Source organism: Lissotriton helveticus, chromosome 12, assembly GCF_964261635.1.
Source record: "Lissotriton helveticus chromosome 12, aLisHel1.1, whole genome shotgun sequence".
Taxonomy (NCBI): Eukaryota; Metazoa; Chordata; class Amphibia; order Caudata; family Salamandridae; genus Lissotriton; species Lissotriton helveticus.
This window is the reverse complement of record NC_136073.1, coordinates 708483653-708505529: the sequence shown is the minus strand read 5'-3', so window position 1 is coordinate 708505529 and position 21877 is coordinate 708483653. Positions and strand designations below refer to the sequence as shown.

At 41.9% G+C, this 21877-nt stretch overlaps 1 protein-coding gene across 1 annotated transcript; it reads left to right on the top strand.

Annotated features, from left to right (window-relative positions):
* Positions 1–1879: 1879 nt before the first annotated feature.
* LOC144798105 (maestro heat-like repeat-containing protein family member 1) lies at positions 1880–17923 on the top strand. The gene is made up of 8 exons (XM_078668867.1): positions 1880–2113; positions 8682–8774; positions 10282–10360; positions 10777–10890; positions 11536–11597; positions 13391–13510; positions 15848–15955; positions 17792–17923. The coding sequence occupies exons 1-8, from the start codon at positions 2093–2095 to the stop codon at positions 17921–17923; spliced, it is 729 nt and encodes a 242-aa protein (XP_078524993.1). The 5' UTR covers positions 1880–2092.
* The last annotated feature ends 3954 nt before the right edge of the window (positions 17924–21877 follow it).

Genomic DNA, 21877 nt, shown 5'->3' with positions numbered 1-21877 from the left:
GGGGCGTAAGACAGGGCTGCGTCTTGGCGCCCACCCTATTTTCACTATATGTGAATGGGGTGGTAAAACATCTCCAACAAGAACCAGCTGACGCCCCCTGTCTTGGAGGAGTCCGTATCCCCACCTTGCTTTTTGCGGACGACACGCTTCTGATTTCGAAGACCCCCCAAGGCCTGCAGAAATTGCTAACGCGTTTCCAGGAGTTTTGTGCTGCTAAAGGCTTAATAATAAATGTGGACAAAACAAAATACTTAGTCCTAAACCCACCTAGGAAACTGGGCCGCCCACCTACACTTAACTCTGTTCCCCTAGAGAAAGTAGCCGAATTCGATTACCTCGGCATTCGGATTACGGATAGGATGTCTTGGGCAAATCACATTGACAAAATGGTCCTCAACCATAGGAGAGTAGGAGGAGCTCTCATGAGGGAGTTCCGGGCCTCACCTAGGAGATCACTTACCCCAGTAATCGACATCTACAAGGCCAAAGTAGTGACATCAGCCTTGTATGGGGCAGAACTGTGGGGCCACTGCCGTATGGATGCCCTAGCAATAGCGGAGAGTAAGCTGTTAAAATCCTTTATCTCTATTCCATTGAGCACACCATCTGTACCAGTGCTGTTGGATACGGGCTGTAAAAACATTAAAGATCAAGCCCAGCTCCGCCCACTCCTACTATGGACACGAATTTGGAGGGGTGAAGAGCTAAAGTCCTATGCTGACGGCCTGGGGGAAATAATGAGTATGGGGGTTGGGCTAAGATAAGATGGTTAAGGGAAACTAAAAATCTTCTGGAAAAGATCGGACTAGGGGACTGTTGGTCAACACGCTCAGCCCCTCCAAAAGAAGTTGTCAAGGCGCTTTTCTGGAAATGGACTGCGGAGCGCCTAATTACAAACTCGAACCACTGCAAGTCCACTGTTGCCTTCTTACAAATCAAGGATATTGTGGCCTATGAACCCTTCCTAGACTTGATCACCCTCCCCTTTGACCGAGCCCTTTATTTTAAATTTAGAGTTGGATCCCTCCCGCTGGGTGCTGTGGTATCAAAATGGACATCAGCGGCCCGTACTTCCCCTAATTGTGCATGTTGCCCGAGTAGGGTTGAGTCCATCGCGCATGTCCTATTTGAGTGCCCGGATTATGCAAGGCCTAGGACTTTTTGGTTGAAACCTCTTTGCCAGAATATGGGCACACGTAGCCACCTAGAAGCCTTGCGTATTCTAACTACAGACACTTCCCCCTCTATTGTGTGTGGAATAGCAAAATTTTTAAAACAGTTTTGGCTTATTCGTTGTAAGAGATTGTCAGTAGCGGTTTAATTCTTTTTTAGCTAAATTATCTATGGGCACTTCATGTCCTTTTATCCTTTTTAACGAGTTCTCATACTGACTTCTTATAGCTATGCTTTTACTGTGTGCATTGTTATGACTGTTTTGTAAATGTGCTTATAAGATATCTCTGCATATCGAATAAAAGCTTATGACTGGTCTAAAAAATAATACTTAAGTATTAGGGAACAGTAAGTGTAATAAGTATTTTTGAAAAAGAAAGTGACAGAATTAGATTCTAGGGCAATTTAATAAAATCGCAGCTGCAGTAGTGTATTTTCTATGTCTACCACAACCTGTCCATATATAGGAGGCAGGGGAAATATATTTTTTTTAAAGAGCTGGGCAGAGGGAGAAAATAGAGAGAGTGGGTGGGGAACCCTCATCCAAATAAGACAAGAGCAAAACAAATTCATGGATAACATTTCTATTTTAGAGAATCAGTTTTGTCTATTGGAATATTCTGCCAGTGAAACAAACCACTGCCTTTGCATGACAGAATCACTTCCTAATGAACAGATGTCAAGTGCAGCTGCCTCTCCGGGGAACCCTCTACTTCCACATGTGGCTCATCTTTTCTTAGTAGTTAATGTCTAGTGTGTGGAACTGAAAACCTGGTGTAATTTATCTTAACAGGTCTGGGGGCAGGTCATCACCACTCTGGGAAATTTGGCCTCTGTTCTGCCAGAGGAGCAACTAGATAAGGAGCTTCCTTGGTTGGTCAATGAAGTTGAAAGGCTCCAGCCCCAGCTGCCTGCTGATATGGCATTTCGTTTGCTCACGGTGAGTGTGACCTTTCTTTGCTGTCCATGCTGGCCACTTCAACCAATCCCAAATGATCCACTCATAAGGAACACTGTATCCTATAATGAGAGATTAGCTGCAATGAAACACTACATTATTGAGAAATGAGGGTTGAATACAGAACTACAGGATTCCATTGGTGAGTTAGTTACACCACAGGTGGAGTTGTGAGATGGTTCAGGCCTCCATCATGTGTACATTGGGCCAACATATTGGCATTCCACTCCCAACAGTACCAATGTTGTGGGTATCAGAAATTTTGGGATGTAGGAAAAATGTATGATTCCAAGTTTGCCCCTTAGATACCCCTGGGAAATAGAACCACCACACCAATTTGGACAGTAATTCCCCACTATTTGACACATTCACGCCTGGTAATTATTTCAGTTTTGAGCTGGTGTATTGTTTTGGATTACAGGGACTATAGTTTTCCAACATTAATTCCAAATACTGAACCAGCTCAATTGTGATTAGTACACAATCCATGAAGGCAGCCAGAGAAGCAAAATGCACATTTGTATTTGTTACATATGAAATCGGGATTAATAAAGGAGAAATGTGTACCGAAGCAATTGTGCTAGATTTTAAATAAACATCAACAGTGCTGAAATGTGCTTCACCTGTTGTTGTGATACTGGGTAAGTAAAATTGGTTATAGAAGTGAAATTGAGCATACTGTTGCTCTATCTTGATGTGTTAATCATAACAAACCAGCAGATCGTCAGTCACTAGAGCCCTGACATAGGTCCCAAGCAGTAATTGGGCTTACTAAAGCCCTAGTGACCTCTTATAACAAACAGTGTGCCATTGCATTTTCTCTAGTCTGAGAGGCTGCTTACACCCTGTGAAATACAAGTAAATTTACAAATGACCTTCACTAAGGAGCCCAATGACTTTGCATTGCACTCCTGGTGACCGAACATACAGGTAAAACAGTGAAGTCTTGAGAGGAGCACTGGAAATTTATCATGTTGGTAATCAATAATGTGTTGGAATTATAGAATACTACTTTTAGTTGCTATAAAAACAAATATTAGCAAAGGAAAGAGTCCGTAGTTAGAGACGTGCGAACTGTATTAGCTGAAAAGGCAAGAGTGACGTAGACCTTGGTGGACACACTATTAGAATCATTACGTCTCCAATCTGCCAATTTTCATTTCCACAGAACTATTATTTTTAAGGCTTGAGAATTGTAGATTAATGTTGAGGCCCAAAGTGGAACAGTTTCTGCTAGGTCTGAGCACTTACAGTTAAAAGGACAGGATGTTCAAATTTCCTTACAAGTCCTTCTTTTGACAGTCTCCACTTGTAATAAAAATTTGAATACCAGCTACAAACATAAAAACATGACTGAATTTTGTTGTATGGCATATTGAACATATACATCATTTGAGCTTGTTCCCCCAATGAGTCTTACAGCCTTAATTGCAGGTGATCATTCTCCTCATTAGCATCTGTGTAGCTAAATGTGTTCCTAAAACTGCTTTTAGTCGTCACCCATCTTCTGTGTTGCAGCTCCTGCCTCCACGTTGCCTTTGATTCTCATAAGCAAACACTATCCTTTTAGGCTCCTCTGTACTCCCATGGTTCACAGTGTGCAGGGGTGCAAGAGGGACATTGAGCAATCCTGGTCCACAACTGTTAATAGTGAAACAGATGTAGCGGCGCATACATGGATCCAGGTTTTAGAGGAGCACCCCATTTATGTCTGTATTTTACTATCTAACAGGAAAAAAGGGGAAAATGTATTTCCAATAGTGTTCATCCACCCATGCTACATCTAAGTGTGCCCTTTGACTTGAGGGTGTATTTTGCTGACTTTGGATGAGACTACATTAGTGGAGTGTGGATCACTTGGAGAAGCAGGAAGATAACTAGAGGACCTGTAGGATGAACAGGGAGAAACAGGAGGGTGAAAGGGAGGTCAAACAGAAGAGGAGGACAAGGGAACAAGACTCTCCAAAAAGTTCAGTACAACTGAATGGAGGAGCAGGAGGAGGACCAAGATCACTAGCAGGATTAGGAACACAAGGAACTGGATTTCCAAGATAATGACGAGAAAGCAATAGCAGGAGGACCATGGGAAAAACCTGGAGGATCAGGCAGCCAAAAACCACAGTCGACCAGGATGACTGAGACCCCAAGGACATAAGGCCCAGCATGCCCAAGACAAAGAGGAGGATCAGTAAAACCAGGAGAATAAGTAGAATGAAGTAGACCAGAAGGACCAGAACCAGGAGGCCAAAGAGGAGAAGATGTACAAGTAGCCACTTTATTAAGCGCCATAGAAGCCAGAAACTAGCTGACTCCAAACCCTTTCGGTGATATAACAATGAATTTATGCAAGCAAGAATTGCCCTTGGCAATGCTATCAGGGTTGGGGAAATGGGTACTGTCCGTACTGCAAGATATGAATACATAAAAGCTATCCATAAAGCCAAGTGCCTATGGGATGAGCTTAGATGGCAGGACCTAAAAGAATCTAGTTTGCAAAATAATACCAAATTATTCTGGAATATCATTAAGTGAGGCAGAGGGGGTCAACCTGATCATCCCCTAAGTCATGTCTCTCATGAAGGATGGGTTAATTACTTTAGGCCCCAATATGTGCGTAACCCTTTAGATGATCAAATGGAAGAAGTTAGTTATGTTTTTTATACTGATGAGGCTTTTAATGACAAAGAAGTTTTAGCAGCTCTTAGTGCAGTTGCTGGAGGTAGAGCGCCAGGACCCGATGGTGTCCCTGCGGATGTGTTCCTCTACGACAAAATACGATGGGGTAGATACATCTTGTTGATGGCAAATGCAACAGCCCAGGGTGCCCGATCCCGGTTTCCTGGAAAGGGGCCGTGATAATTCCAGTATATACAAAAGGAGATAAAACTCAACCGGGGAATTACAGACCTATCAGCTTGATAGATACGATTCAGAAGGTAGTTGGGAGGTTGATCCTGAACAATATCTTAGACTGGATTGAAGAGAATTGTATATTGTCCCCTTTCCAAGAGGGTTTCCGTAAATACACTAGCACCATTGATCAAGTCATTCATTTTATTCTTTTATAGTGGAAGACTGTGACATTGGGCAAGGGCAGCCTTTACGCTTCCTTTGTTGATCTACGTTCAGCTTTTGACCTTGTCCCCCGTTCCCGGTTATGGGTGACGTTGAGGGAATTAGGACTTTCGGACAACATCCTAACCTTCGTAATGAGGCTACACGTGAGCAATCATGCTAGAATCCGCTGGGGTGGGCAGGGTAGGGTCACCACCAAGTTCTGGTTGAACGAGGGGTACGGCAAGGCTGTGCCATGGCACCAACGTTATTCTCTTTGTATATTAATGGAATAGTGGACCGTTTGTTGCCAGTGACTACAGATGCCCCTTCTCTAGCAGGTGTAAAAATTCCGATTTTAATGTTTGCAGATGACACATTAATTATTTCCAAGACTCCTAATGGCCTCCAGCGAGCTCTATCAATTTTTGAAGATTTTTGTGCTGCTCGAGGCCTGGAAGTGAATGTGTCAAAAATGAAATTAATGGCTTTTAATCTGCATCGAAGTTTTAAGGGGAGGGTTTTTATGAATAAACAAACACTTGAACTGGTCAGGGCTTTTACCTATTTGGGTATACAGTTAAAGAAGAACCTTAAGTGGGACTGCCATATAGATAGCAGCCCTGAAACATCGACAAGTTACGGGAGCTTTAAGTCTGGAGCATAAAAGGTCTCTAACAAAACCAATTAGTCCAGTCCTCCAAGTTAATGAATCTAAAGCTGTTAGCTCCGCGCTTTATGGTGCCAAATTATGGGGGTTTGAGAAAGCAGCTCCTTTAACTCTTTCTGAAAATAAGTTCCTCCGTAGCATTACCAATCTCCCACAAAGCACCCCTCTTAAGCCACTTAGATATGATTTGGGTAGGAAAGCTATTATTGATGTCCCCAAGTTGCGTCCGAATTTATATTGGTGCAGGTTGTGAACGACATCTGAACTCTCATCATAAATCTGATGCCTTCCACAAAATCGGTTGGTTAAGAGGTGTTAGGAATAGCCTGATTGGCCTGGCAATGAGAATGCTATGGGAGAACCCATTAGAGGCTTCTTTTCCCTCTGAAAACATCCTAAAAGAAAAGCATTGGGAGTGGGCTGCTTTTAATGCTTGTAGTAACTCTGACTCATCTTCTATGGTGGGAATCTTCTTAGAAACAAAACTCACACCCAGATTAGAATCCTATTGGGATAATATCACCAGGCCGAGAGATAGGAAGCTTTACTTCCAACTCAGGGCAGGCTCCTTACCTTTAAAGTCCCTTATGTCCAGGTGGACTCCCACAAGTGATAACATCTGTCCTGACTGTGGGAGTCATAGCGAAACAGTTGCCCACGTGCTTTTTGCCTGTCCCGCCTATGCACTCCCTAGGCGAGTTTGGCTGGTTCCAGTGTGCAACCTACTTTGCACATTTAGGAGTGCCGAAGCGTAAAGGCTTATGCGCACCAACACTTTACCATTTATCACAATAGCGGTAGCCAAATACCTAGGATGGGCGTGGGCTATAAGGCTGAAACCTAAATCTGGGTAATTCTTTAGTGAGCATTAATTTGAACTTCCCTAGCCTGGCCACTGCATGTGATTGATTATTTTAACTGGGTGTAACTTTTATCTCGTCCATTTGCTCTGAGATCTAAGTTTTATCAAACATTTTTAACTATCCAGCCAAGGCATTTTTAACTGTATCTAAATGTTGTTTGTTTTGTGCTTTTATGAGTATACTTCGAATAAAGCTACTTTGGAATGGAATGGAATGGAGAAGAAGGATGTGCAAGTGGAAAGGGAGGGTCATCAGGAGGACCAGTACCACCAGAACAAGAAGGAAGAAGATGGGCAGGTCAACATGGAGAACCTACACCACTGTGAAGACCCTACACAGAATGAGGAGGAGGAAGATGGCCATGAGGATGAGTAGAAGGGGAGGTGAGGGTCCAGGACAGCCAAGAAGTTTAGAAACTCCAGGACCACCAGAGGATTTGGAAAACTTAAACCAACAGGGGACCAATACCATGTCCAAGAACTAGGAACACCAAGAGGATCAAGACCAGGAAGAATAGGAAAAGGCTTTCTAAGAGGACTAGGAAAATAAGGAGGAAAACCAGGAAGAGGGAGACCAGTAAGAGGAAGAAGACCATGAAGCGAAAGCGGAGGCTAGGAGGTACAGAACAGCAGCCACCACCATGACCACCATGAAAAACCTGAAGGCCAACACCAGGATTGCTAGGAGTAACAGCACCAGAGGATCCAGAGGACCTTGGAAGAGGATGACCAAGATTAGCTGGACCATGAACATAAGGACAATGAAGATCATGAGGGCCAGCAGGACTGGGACCAGAAGAATAAAAAGATTGGAGAACACCAGGGCAAGAGCACCAGAAGAACAACTAGGAGGGACACAGCAATAAGCACCATGGTAAAGATAATCCTTTTAACAGAAGTAGGATCTCAGGAGGATAAGGGCTACTTATGGCCAATGACCAATACCTAGAGACCAGGACCAAGAATATGTAGATGAAGCCTAGTAGGATGATTTTGAGGAAAATATGAGTTGACAGAAGGGAAAGAAGAATAAGAGGATGATCAGGAGGAAGAGACCTAGAAAAAGGAGAACATGAAAATCAATACGAAGATTAGGAGAACTATGAAAAGGAAGACCTTTTAAACCAGGAGCATGAAGAGCAAAACCTATAGGTGGAAAACCAGGAAGAGGAGAATGACCAAGAGGAGTAGAGGGACCAGGGCAACCAGGAAGATCAGGAACACTAGGATTACCAAGTCCACCAAGAGGATACAACTATCAAGGGAATCACAACGGGACACGCATCAGGAGAACTAGGGAAAGGAAAAGCAAATGCAGAATGATGATTTGAAAAGGAAAGAGAGATCAACAAAACTGATGGGTACCATTAAGACCAAGACCAGCAGGAAGACCAGGAGCAGGAAGACCAAGGCCATGAAGGAAGGGACTAAGATGGCCAAGAGGATCTAGACAGTGCCATAAGAAGAAGGAGTAGCAGACAACCAAGAGAACTAGAACCACCAAGAGAACGAGGACAACCATGGCAAGGGCCATCATCAACAGTGGCTAAGAACACAGGGCCTACGATGGCAAGTGAGTCTAGGCTACATGTGTTAGGTCATGCCCCTGTTAAATGCTGAACATGTTCTCTTCTGGTTCCTTGATGGACTAAAATCCAACATCTGACACCAACAGATAACCTCTACAGAAATCACTACGTGAATCTGAGAGATCTTAAGGCACTGTGAGTCAAGAAAACAGAACAACCAGGAAAGAAAAAATTAGACATAAGCACGGTCACCTGTCAAAATCTACTTGTGGTCATATGTATTTAGAATTAGTACACAAAAGAGCTCATTCGCACACCAACCCACTCTTGCATTCAGACAGAATTTACACTTTGAAGTTTGTAATTCACCACTGACCATCATCATTTGCACAAACTGCCCTTTGGCCTCATCTCAATTTTCTTATCTCCTTGCAGACCCTTGAGTTATGCATCAAGGCAGCTGTTACTAAGAGTTGCAGAGCGCTGAATGGAACTGTGCCAACCGTGCTTGCCGTCTTGCATCACCTGGTAAGTATATACATGAGGACAAACAAAGTATTTCAGTGGGAGGCGACAGATATTTCCTGTGTAACATATTGTAACAAATAAAGTTTCTACCTTAATCCAATTTATAGTAGGAGTGTTTTTAAAGGGCAACATTTGGGAACTCTCTTGCATAAAATATTAAATTATAATCCATAAAAATCCTATATGAACCAATTTGCTTCTAGGATGCAAAGAAAGAAGACAATGGATATAAATCTGTCAGTGTTGAGAGTTCCTCTGCAAGAACCACCCATAAGTCTGCCTCTCGGCAGCTCTGGCTCTGATAATAGGTAACAGAGGAACAGAGTGACAGGGAAAGGGAAGGGATGGGACCCAGGGGGAACACCAAGGATGGAGACCTGAAAGAAAAAAACTGTACCTAATAACAATGGTTTACAACAGAGACATAATACTAACAAAGCTTATCTCGGAGGTTCAATTGTCCAGTTAGACTTTACCATATAACATATACTGGACTCTTCATGAGTTTCCCAACAACAGTACACCCAATCTTAAATCTATATATTTAATAATAATATGTCTATATCATATACATTTGATTAATGCCATGAATCAAAGGAAAATCAGTATTTTCCCGCTAAGGTTCCTAAAGTCAATATGTGCAGAAACTACCCCACAATTTAGTTCAAATAATCCAAATACACAACATTTCTGGAATATCCTTACAATCCAAACTTGAAGCATTCAAGACTCCAGTCCACAAATAAGAAGGCCCTCTGAAAACAGGTGCACAACTTGACGGCCATAAGCATGAAATTCCAAATAGCAATGCTGGCACGTGGAATCTGGAATGAATGGGAAACAAGCATCTCTGATGAGGACCAAAGTATGAGAACTGAATGCCGGTAAAGAAAAAAAATGAATTGGTACAGCAGAAACAGCAAGTGGCGGTGAGAACAGAAAAAGGCCCTAATGAAGCCACCGACAGAAACACTCGCTCCCCACTCTGCTGACTAGAGACCTGGGACGTAAAATGGGCAAAAAATTAAGCAAAAAAGGCCTGCTCTGAAAAGCATGCAACCCACTATGCTGGCCAGACACCGTAGGACGCAAAAGGGGAACAGCTTTACCGTCCCCAGAGATAAACCAAGATGAAGTGTAACAACAGCCTTCGTCTTGATTACGTTGAATAGCCGCCACTAGTTAAAAGCATTAAGTACCACTACCTTCGGCAATCTCGCCAAACTTCTGAGTCTACAAACTATCCAAAAACCATAGGAAACTAAGGCATCCATCTTAGAGTGGTAACTGAGAATTTGCACTTCCACCAATATCGGGCACCCTGAATATGCTGTATTCCACACAATTAATTTTTCTGTAGCGTGGTATGGATCATGGTCCCACAAGTCCTGACAGACTCCTATGCTGTCATTCCCCCACTGGAAGTTATTTGCTGTCTGGATGTATGGGATTGGCTTTCAGATAGCCTAGCTTCTATTATTATTTATTATGGCTTTGTTATTGGCAGATCTGCACACCCTCAAGTGGGGTTTCCGATGAAACAGAAGAGCCACTCAAGTTGTCCACGGCTATTATCCTGTCACTGGGTGAGTTGGTCATAAATGTATGTATGTATATATTTGTGATAATGCAAGTATATATTGGCCTTTACTAGGGATCAGGTCCTCTGTAACATTAATTTCTGTACACTGCCCTGCACGTAACTTGATCGTCTTAAAAGCTACTATTGCTTCAGTATTTATCTCCCCCCCAGTACATTGGTTGGCGTGCTACTGGAATATGGTGCCCAGTTTACTATATACAGCTATAGTAGTCACATGAGTACCATGTGCTCGTAAGATCATCATTAAATGTTGCAGACCATTGATAACATACCTCCTGGACATGCGTTGAAGAATGGCCTTGATGGGCTGCTCCCCAGCGTTGAGTTCCTTCTTGCATAATTTTATGTTGTATAATTTTTCAATTATGTCTATTTTTTCTTTTCACTTTACTCTTTCAGCCCATTCTCACTCTAGTGAGGTCCATAAATATTTTGAAAGTAGCTTGATGCAGATAGGTGCAGAGTCCCGTGCCACAACATTACAGCTGCTCTGCAAGCTCCTTTCGGAAACTGGTAAGACTGTCAGTGGGTGGGTGGCAGTGTGTAATTTAGGCAGGGAAAATAGTTAAAGGGATATAATGCTTGTCATAGAATCCGGAGCCCTAAGTTGTATTCCCAACTTACTCCCTTACTTGTCCAACATGGTGCAGCTATAAGCAAAATACTTCAATTTTATATTCTTCAGCTACATTAACTGCCAACTTTTCCTGGTAGAGCACTGCAATTTATGAATAAAGCCTTGCTTACATCAACTTCAATTATGTGAATCATGGTGAAGAAATAAAGGAGTGCCACTGTTTTCTTTTCGGTTAATTGTTCCCATTGTGAGCCATTAATGGGACAGGGACACTGTGAAAACCGATCCTGACATAGACACTGGACAGGAACAAAAAGGGAAATAAAATATGGAGCAGGTCGACACAGACACGCTCAGTGGTACATGATGACACAGACATGCACGGCAAAACAGGAAGGCATTGATAGCCCCATGTGGCTCACAGTAAGAGACTCACAAACCAAAACTGAAAGAGAAGACCCTCAGGGTGGTAATCACAGTTGATAGTGTAAACTTTACTACTTATGTATTAATCTTGATCTTACTAGACAAAGTCAATATATATGTGTTATGAACATTTGGTGTATGGCTTTATTTAATAGATTCAGAAGGAGCCTTTTATCTGGATGCTGTCCGTCACGTACTTGAGGATGACAATCGCAAGGTACCATCAAGCTATTATACGTGTGTTAAAGCACTTTCATAATTAGCAACTCAATCTAATTAAGTTATGCAGTTTTTGCATAGTGCAGTAGTCCTACTTACATGGACTCAGAGCTGTGGTTTGCACACCACAATCTGTTGACTTTCTCCAAGGCAAGTCTTCAGTGGAGGTGTTGGGTCATGCAACCTCCAGCCATTTCTGTCAGTTCAGTGTGTCTTGTGTTCCATTGTCTCCCTGTCCAAGTGGACATATCCCAGTTTTCCTGCCCTAGTCTGTGTCAATGCATTATTTTCAGACCCAATCCCAGAGGTTGCTGATCCCTAATTGTTTAATAAGTGTGTGTTAAAAGAAAGTTTGTGTATGCTGTTAACATATTTAGTCTGTATTTCACATTGAGTTGATCTGTAATACCCCTCACTGAGGAGGAGAATGTTGATGATCAAATAAGGGGTTTTGAAGTTCAGAATATTAATATCTCCTCAAATCTTTAACAACCGTGGTGTAGGGTATTTCAAATGTCTCTACCAAGAATAATATTTGGGCTATGTCTCAGCGAAATCTCACCAAACGTGGATCGATAATACAGGATAATATTCAATGTGCACGTTTGAAAAGTCTGATTGTGTTATAAAAGATGTATTTTATGTAGAAATTGGAATATATGTGACTTTCTTGATGCCATGTATGTCCACAATGTGCCTGACTTCAGTGCCATGGAGAAAGCAAGTAACTCCGTATCAGAATCACCATGTTAGCAAGCACAGGACATAGGCACAAAGGAAAATCAACAAAGCTGTTTTCTTTTGATAACGAACAAAAGGCTGTATTGCCATAACTTTGTCTCTAATGGATTCTCTTTGAGAGGTGTATTGGGTTTGTCATTTTTAACCTCAGGGCACGATATAAACCAAGTTATCCTTAGATATTTTTCAGATGAAACCAGGAACATCAGAGACAGGACTCTGCTAGGAATGTTAGAATCACAGAAATCAAGCATGGATGTATCCTTTGGCAGTTGAAGCCATTGTGGCCAGATTGTGCAAATATACCGCGTGCAGAACCATGTTAGGGATGTGAATTTTAACTACTATAGCTGGATACAGGAGACTGTGACTATTTACGGTCTTGAGCCAAAACGACTTCTTGAAAGTGATATGGATCAACCAAACAACAAGGTGTGGGACAATGAACTCTAAGTACTGCAACCCATATGTTATCTGCTGTCCATGTTGTGATGTCTGCTCAATCTTACAGGTGGAGTTAGACAGCGGCCATCATTCTTCCCACAGATGACTCTAGTTTTTTTTTAATTCCCTCAGCAGTGGGATCCACAGCCTATTGAATTCTCATTTGCATTTGTGTAATCAATATCAGGTCCTGAGAGCTTTTTTGTAGGATGTAACCTACCTAGGCATATTTTGCAATGTTTTTTTTAATCTTTTATCAGATCTCAGGCACCTATAGAAGGTGTAGCCCACCTGGAATATTTGAATATTCCCTCAATCACACTTCAGTCAGACACTGTAAAAACAGTTTAATTAAATTGACTCTAGTTTCATTCTCAGAGTGTCATAATAGCCCTTTTTGCAACATACTTTAAAAGGTTGTATCCAGGTACTGGCTTTCCACACATAACATCGTATATCTGTCTATTCTGTGGACAAAAGGAAGGAGAGAATGCATGTTTTTCTCACACTCCCTTGCTACTTTCTCACTAGAATGTGTGATTTTCTCATATTCATACACCTAAAGGGTTTCTCACTAACCATGCTTACCTTTTTTCTCAATTACAGGTTATTCTTGCCACTTTAAGTTTAATGTCCAGTTTAACAGCCAAAGGTTTTTATGATGTGAATGGAAGAGCTGTGATGGATTATGTGCTTAAAAAAACCAGCCTCCTTATCAAAGAGCAGGTAAGTGGCAGATGTACATATTTGGGTAGTTGAATGTGTTAGGGAACAGCAACAGTAGTCAGCACACAAGAAATAAGTGGACCTTTTAGCCCCCTTGTGCCCCAATGTAGTTACTTTGCCATATAATATACATCGGCAGTGTCACATATTTGCCCCTGGTGGTGGAATATAGACCTCATGTCCCTCTCATTAGTTCCCATAGTCTCTCCTTGACATTCTATGTTCTTCATTTGAGCTTGATGTTCCCTACTTGCACTCCAGTGCGTCTTTCTCCCTCCGTTACTTTTATAGGTGTCCCTTATCCATTTGTCTGCTTACATTTGCACCTGAAATTCAGCAGCTGCCCATCAGTGCCAACACTGTACATGCCTTTTCTTCATGTCTTGTTATTCCAGGGTGCCTATGATGTGAACCAAACCACTCAAGTGAATTTACTTATAGCTTTCACTTCAAGAGTCATTCTTCCAGTACACCCAATCTATGGTTTTTCCATTATTGTGAAAAGTTTAACCTAGTGTACCCTTACTATTGTGGGGTCTGAGTTAGTGATGTCAAATGCAAGTGGAGTCGTTGTCCCGAAGTTTAACTATTGCAGCTGGTTTGATTCAGACTGTGGCACTTCTGGCAATTTTATAACTTTTATCCTGCTCTTATGTTGTGCAAAATCATCCACTGTTGTGAACAACGAGTTTCAGAAAGTGGTCTGATAATATCCTTCAGTTATTCTCTTTCTCCTTCATTGCCCTCCTCTTCCACAGGCCTCATGTATGATTTTGTATTCGGCACTTCTTCTATTTCTTCGCTTTTCTTGGACCATCTCAAGTCCTTTGGGCACTTACAATTTGATCCTATCTCTAGTAGCTGGAGGAAACACCTGTCATCTGACTAGGGGCCAGGAATGGGTGTTGGATAAGTGCTCTTCACTGGTGCTTGTGGGGCTGCAGGTGATATGTGGCAGCATGGGCAATGGCAGGTGGCATGGTGTCTGAAAACTGCAGTATTCTTGGCTTTGTCAGTGTCTCTGGGAGAGTAGGCCACAGTGGTTTATGGTCTCACCAATTCCTCCATAACAGCAGGGGTGCCATGACCTTCTTGATCACTGTGAACCAGGTAGGACTTCCTCATGCTTGGCCAATGCATCCATGTTACAGAGAGTTGTACCAAGATGCACAACTCAAGTCCATGCTCAGTAATATGTGTGAGGATTGGGCACCACTGATGACGTCTGGTATCCATCTCCTTGGGGCCTGACCATAATCCAGAGTGTCTACAGTCCATGCTTAGTCTTACTCTTGGGTTCCCATTAAGCTCAACTAATAGATGAGCCAGACACTGTCCATAGTTTTTTTTACCACAGGCCAGAGGCCTGTCCTTATGTTGCATCGCATTGTAACAATGGTGCTTGAATACCTAGATCCCATCTTAGTAACCAGATGCACATGTTGACTGGCATGAGTGCAAAGAAATAAGATGCTCAGACACTGTGAGAATGGGACTCGCTCCATACACGTCTCAACAGCAGTGCTCCCATGCAGTACATAGGCCTACCACACAATCCAGCCTATGTGAGACAACTGGCCTTTAGACTTTGCCGGGGCTAACTGGGAAATTTCTTGGGTGATTGGGCAACAAGGCACATGGGCATTCAGCGAATGCACTGATAAGCTGTGTTTTTCACTGATAACACATTATCAAGTGGGCTCCTTTCTGTTACATACCCCGCTTTATCGTTGAAATGCCTAACAGGGCAAACTACCAAATCCTACACAAAGTAGCACAAACATACTTCAAATCAGTATTTCATATCAACACTGCCTCCCAAAAATGCAGTTCCTGGTTTTGTCTTATTGAGTGTAAGAAGTACCATAATGTAGCACATACTTCCCCATCAAGCAGCAAGGGGAGGGCTCATGGGGCATCACAATCTTTGTAGTGAGCAAGAGAGACTACCTTGTGGTGCCAGAGGTGCAATGTATCAGATGTAGTGCCCAGTGCATCAGAACCTTACATATTATAAGTGAGTCCACCGGAATTTTGACTGTATATGAATGCTATACACTTCTCCGCCAAATGACCATATACGTTTATTCTCTGTAGAGCGGAGCATGGGTGCATAACCTCATTTATAAATTTTTATTTACATGTTTGTGGCTAGTGGTTTTAATTTCACATTTGAATTTAAGCCAAGAGGTTCTCGCTGTGCTTACAACCTTGATTTGAAAATTGTGATGTTTTCACTCTCAAATCTCTTGAACCTCCATGAGGAGAGAAAACACAGTGAAAATGATGTGAAAATATATGTTACTTTACTTCTCTTGCTTTTCCACATTTTCACAGGGCACTAGTCACATGGATCCTGAATCTGGTGTTGAAGAAGAGACCATCCACATCCAAATCTCTCAGCTCCTCAAGAAAATTGCATTACGCTATAAAAATACTGACGAGGTAAGTGAGAAGGATGTGAAATAAGGTGGGTCAATAAACCAGAAGTGTACAAAATATAAATTGCAGAATGTCCAAAGACTCCTCAATTCCCAGGTTATCTTCATTATCCTCTATCCTCTAACTCACATAATAGCATGTTTTAGTAAAGCTCTCTCTGCTGCAGGTTTGTATGTGGGAAATATGCACATAGTAATCTGAACCATGAATTCATGTTTAAAATGCATTCCTTTTCCACCCAAGTCGTTACCATGATTTGCCTTCGGGAAAGCACTGGAATTTGGAATAGTATTTACTATTCCAACTCCAGTCTGAGCAACTGTAGGGAAAGAGTTGGACTTAAAGTACAACATTAGTCCAACAACGCTTTCCTTCTGGGAAGTGGTTGTATTGGCTTGCTTGATAAAGGAATGCATTGAAAAGACACATTAGGGCACGTACAGCAATTACGAGTCTTGCAGGGCAATGTGTTGGGATCTTAAATACCTTAAAAACATCTTGTCTTCCTGCCAGAAGCTGCCAGAAAGACAGTGGTCAAGTCTTTAATCATGTAGAGAACGTATTACTGCATTGTTCTGTATCTCGGAGTGTCACAGACATGATGAAGAAGATGACAGTGGGTGCAGAATATCGCAGCTTGGCTGCTATTTCATCTGCCTAGACACTCACCATCAGCCCCAGCTCTACCAATGGTGCTCTGGCTTCCGTTAAGGCATTGGGTATATTTCAAAGCCATGTGCTATTGTCGCAAGATTCTCAATCATAAAGGCCCGAAATATCTTCACCTCTGATCACACCTTATCTTCCTAAAAGAAATCTGAGATCAGCTGATGCCTCTCTTGCATCTATCCCCAGAATCAAAAGTGCTCACATTGGAGGCCATTTCTTCAACTACTGGCAGGCAAGATGTGGAACTCCCTACCACTTTGGCTTAGGCAAGAAAAATCTGAAATACGATATCGCAAGAATTTAAAAACATGTTTTTTCACGCTAACTTAGATTAGGGGAATTCATATTCTTACTCTGTATAATAGGACTGATACCCCAGTGCTGGGACACGCATCTGACGCAGCTATGTGCTTTATAAATCTCATTATTATTATCATTATTAGTGGTTTGGACCAAGTTGTTAAGGCACAGCGTGATTTGAGACGCGATGTAAAGTCTGTTTCCTCTGCTGCAGGGATAGAGGTCTGCTGTCCCATGCAGTCCTCATTCCCAGCATTTCCAGCATTCATAGAAGATTGTCGAATCCTACCTCATTTTTTTTAATGAGGCAGGAGGTTTTCCAAATTATTCTAAATAGCCACTTCGGAACGAGATTGAATGGCACATCAGTCACATTGCAAAACATAGCTACTCAATCTGCATCTCCTATTTGCTACTTGCCCGAGTATAAATCAAGAACCAATATTTCATATCAACAGGGTCGTTCATTCCCAGCCATAGCTTTACACACTCTGGCACATTTATAAAGATAGTTCTCTTTTGTGATTGTTATGAGGATAACAGCAGATAATGAGATAATTTACAAAGCAGCTCACTCACAGGGTTTTTGGAGAATAAATGTTGCACTCATTCTCTGCAAATAATTGCTCGGATATAGAATCACGGATTGTAGCATTGAACAGGGTTGGTGCTACATCAGTGTAATACCAGCAATCTGTCTTGGACCCCATCAGCAAGGAATGGTATCAGGAAGGGAATAATTCAAATATAGCCCCATCGCCAGAAGACCCACCAGAAACCCTCCCACCGGCTAGGACTGTTTATCTGTGGGAATGCAGCCTTATTAAATGCTAATGATACTAATAACACATTTGCTGCTCTTTCTTGCAGGGATTTTGGAAAGAGATTTTGAGCTACATGCTGGAAGATGACTATACTTCATCTGTGCCAGCACTGTGCCAGATGCTACTTGTTGTAGATAAGAAAGCAAGCATCAACTTTCATGAATGTGGTGAGTCTTAAGCATCCTACTCATTAACACAGTGGGATCTACCATTGAAGGTGGTTAATGCTTCCTCCTCCACTCCCCAGATCCCCTCTTACTTTGTCATGATCAGGCATGAGTTTAAGAACCAGTCCATTAGCTCAGGATGTGATGGTTGAGTTACTATAGAACGTGGGTATCAATATTTCAAATAACATTTATTGCTCTCCTTTTAGAGATATATGTGTCTGTGCTGATGTTGCTGCTCGCTGTGAGCCTTATTCATAAGGAATTAACTAATTGCTGTGCCTCAAGCCATTTGGCTGTGCCACGCTGCGTTAATTCCGAAGCACTGGGATGCTTCATATCTACAAGGATATAATGGATCCCTTTGCTCTCCCAGTGCTGGTGCCTAATTAGCTGCCATGCACCTATGAAGGTACCCTTGTACCATGGTGCAAGGGTAGCTGCATCACAGGGATGGTTGTTTTTGTGAAGTAAGGCATATCTTTATTTTTATGCAGTTAGGCATACCTTTGTGCACAAAAACAATCACAATAGGTAATTTCCTCTTCCTAAATGTGCTGCAGTATGCAGTATGCGTAGAAAGAGGTAAACAACGAGGCGAAATACAAATATTTGTTCTTGTTGCACCTCCCTATACCTCCCCCTGGGGAGGTGTAGCATTCTGACACATTTCCAGGTGTACTATTTCTTGTAAATCTGGAAATGCGGCAGAAGCCTTGGGTGTTGCGCAGGAAATCTCACAGCAAAACCCATGGCACAACTGTTCCACACAAAGTGTTGAGTGTAAAGGGGCCATATTTACAAGGGCAATAAAAGCCACGCAGGGTGGCTTTACCTGTCCTTGTAAATATGGAGCAGCAGGTTGCACTGCTGGTGTGTCTCAAAAAGTGATGCACAGGTGGCACAAGGGGCTTGTAAATAGTCCCTATATACTTTTTGTAGTTTGCCAGACATAAAGTGGCTTTCCTGTTTGTTTCAGCTCTTAGTCTGGTTAATGCAATGTACTAACTGTCCCAGGTTTCCACACACCATGAGGCTACTCAGGGCTCTAATGCTCCTCTTCAATCCTTGGAGTATTCTTGCTCTGCATGATGTTACTTCAGTCTAGTATGTTGATCATGCCCTGCTGGGCATGGTACCTATTTATGTGTTGTTACTTTTGCCGACCGCAACAGGGATGTATTTTATTTCTCCATGGAGTTACTTTTAGTTATGATATTTGTCTCTGCAATGTTTCTGGTTCAACATTTTGGACTTCAACTCCATACTAAAATGCTAGTTATTGGCCCTCACTTGTAAGCAGGGATGCATGCTCAATGATGGTAAGTGAAAATAAATATTTTGACTGACTCCAAGGTTACGAAGGAGATTCGCATCTGGTGGTGAATACCTGTAATTGCTGTAATTCCAGGGAACCAATTAGCTCTCCCCACTCAACTTTCCAGTGGATGTGTTGATAAAGTGCAAGTGACCTGGTCAGATGGTATCATAGTCTATTTATTTGTCACTCATGTTAGGAGTCCTGAGCAGAATCGAACAGGCAAAATATGTGCTCGTTCTTGCTTGCCCCAGGTCGTTAACCTTATTAGAAAATAGATATGCAAGAACATGTTCTGGAGTCCTCTTTTCTTCTTGGGTATCCGCTGTCAAAAAATGGCTCCCATTTTTCCATGGTCCTTCAGGATGTAAAGCACGTCCACGGCTCATGACGCATCCTCTCTTATCCCACTGGAGACTTCTATCCCTCAATGAAAGCTGTAGCAGGAATCTGTGCATGGCAGCTTAGGTAGCTCCTCCTCCAGCTTTCATTCCTTGACCTCAACCACTAAGGGAGGGAGGAAGAGAATTGCAGCATAGGCTGTCAAGGTACTGTACACCCCTGGGCACTCCTTAGTGGTAAGGGTGCCTTTGCCAGTATTTGCAGGAATTTCAAAGAATCCTCATGACCGCTAGAGGCTCATTGAAATGCCACCCATCATCTTGTTTACAGGTACTACTGGGTGTCTTAAGTGTGTGTGTCAGCCATATGTCTTCCTTTGGCAGGTATTGCTCAGTAATTTATGGATTGAGTATGACATGTCTTCGTTCTTTTGTACCTAAACAGCTAAAGAAATTCTGATACACAGACTCTTCATAAGATTGCTGGTGAGTATCACATTCTACCCCCATCATATTCCACCAGATCCCTCTTCCCAAGTTGTTTGCTGCCATTTCTATGCAACCTACTAATAGAGATCTTAAATTCAACTCAGCTTTTATCCTTTTGAATTTGATGGTTTTATTTCCAGTAAATTGGTTATCAGTACCAATGTGGTTGGTACTAAGTACTGCATAGAGAACAAGGTAGCAATTCCAGAAGTTTCAAAGGCTAGAGAATAGGAACTCATGAAAGAATCACTTTCTGAATTCTTTGTTGTGGGTTTTCAGGTAATTTCTTCATATCCTCGCTGGGATGTCGAAAGGGGAACTTCAGTCTTGGCTCTTCTCAAGCACCTGATTCCTGCAAATTACCCATTTCTAGCAAAACTCCTCAGAAGGAAGATCCCCCCGCTGATAACATATTTAGAAGGTGAGACTCCAAAGCATGAACCAGTGAGCACACAATTTAACAAGTATTAATGGCATTTCAAACAACCATTGACCAATGACAAAGCCATTAAGTCTGGTGTTGGCTGCTAGCTTTTAGACCTTGTCCACTCATGTTTTTTTCACGATTTTTATAAACTTGTATTGTGGGAGGTGATGCCAGGTACATACCAAGGTAAAAAATACTGTTTTGGTCTCAAAAGGTCACATTCTTATTGTTGTCCCTGGAACTAAATGAAAATAATTTGTGTGTGGATGTGCTCCTTGTGAAAAAGCAGAACGCCATTGTTCACAGTAAAGTTAGCCAAAGTCAGAATTGGCCCATGATGTATGCTGTGGAGGACAGAAGAGAATGTGAATGATAGGACACGTTAGACCTGCAGATGAGGAGGTCTGGCTGAAGGCTTGTATAAGTAAGCAAAAAAAGAAATAGTCACAGTCTTTCTTTGTAGCTGGCCGATGCCGTACTCCAAACCGAATGAGGCAATAACAGAAACGGAGTCAGGTATCTTCTTGCAAGTTCTGGGTTACTTCCGCGTATAACAGAAAGGCAGTTGACACATTGGTTTGCCGAAAAAATCAGTTTAATGCAAAGCTTCTGCCATGAAGCGCTTCATCTGTCAGACTCAGCCTTGATCACATAAGAATGCGGCATCTTGATTCAGTTTTTTAAAGTACATATGTGCCAAAAAATTCCATAAACATAGAAAAAAATATTTCTTCAGTATATCCAAGGTCAACATTATTTTAGAGCACTACCTGTTTTGGCACCTTTTCTTTTATTTCAATTGTGACTTATTGTAACAACTCAGTAGCACCAACTCTTCTAATGACTAAACTTGAAACAAATATCCCTGTTGGCCTCAATATAGAAGAGATTTTGCACACACATTTATAAACACCAAACGCTCTCTCTGCGTTTGTATTAGAAGTAGGTATTAGTCAGGGTATATGGTAGGTTAGATTAGTCTACACGGGCATAACATTGTTTGTGTGATGACTAAGGATGAACAGGGTATTTCACAGCAATTAATATGAAAGAAAATGTTAGAACTCTGGTTCAACCATATGTTGCAGTTAAAAGTAATGTTTAAAATGTTGCATAATTGAATCCTACTATGTGAGAAGTTCACATGGAGGAACATTTAGAAAAGTTGGTGATATTATGTTGTTAATAAATTGATTGATACATATTTCTGTAAGGTTAGACACCCTTGTTTTCTGAAAAACAAGATTTGTATTTCAGCCTGTGTAGCAGATATCATGCGGAAGTGTTTTATTGTGTTTTTAAGGTAGAATTAATTGCAAATTATAATGTCACTTATGTGAATTAGTCGGGTAGTTCCTACAAATCTATAAAGGATCTCTACGTTTTAGAC

Coding starts and splice junctions, on each gene's coding strand:
- LOC144798105 (XM_078668867.1), top strand. CDS start 2,093: ATGGCATTTCGTTTGCTCACG. Junction 10,891..11,535: donor CAAGCTCCTTTCGGAAACTG/GTAAGACTGTCA, acceptor TTTATTTAATAG/ATTCAGAAGGAGCCTTTTAT. Junction 15,956..17,791: donor GCTATAAAAATACTGACGAG/GTAAGTGAGAAG, acceptor TCTTTCTTGCAG/GGATTTTGGAAAGAGATTTT.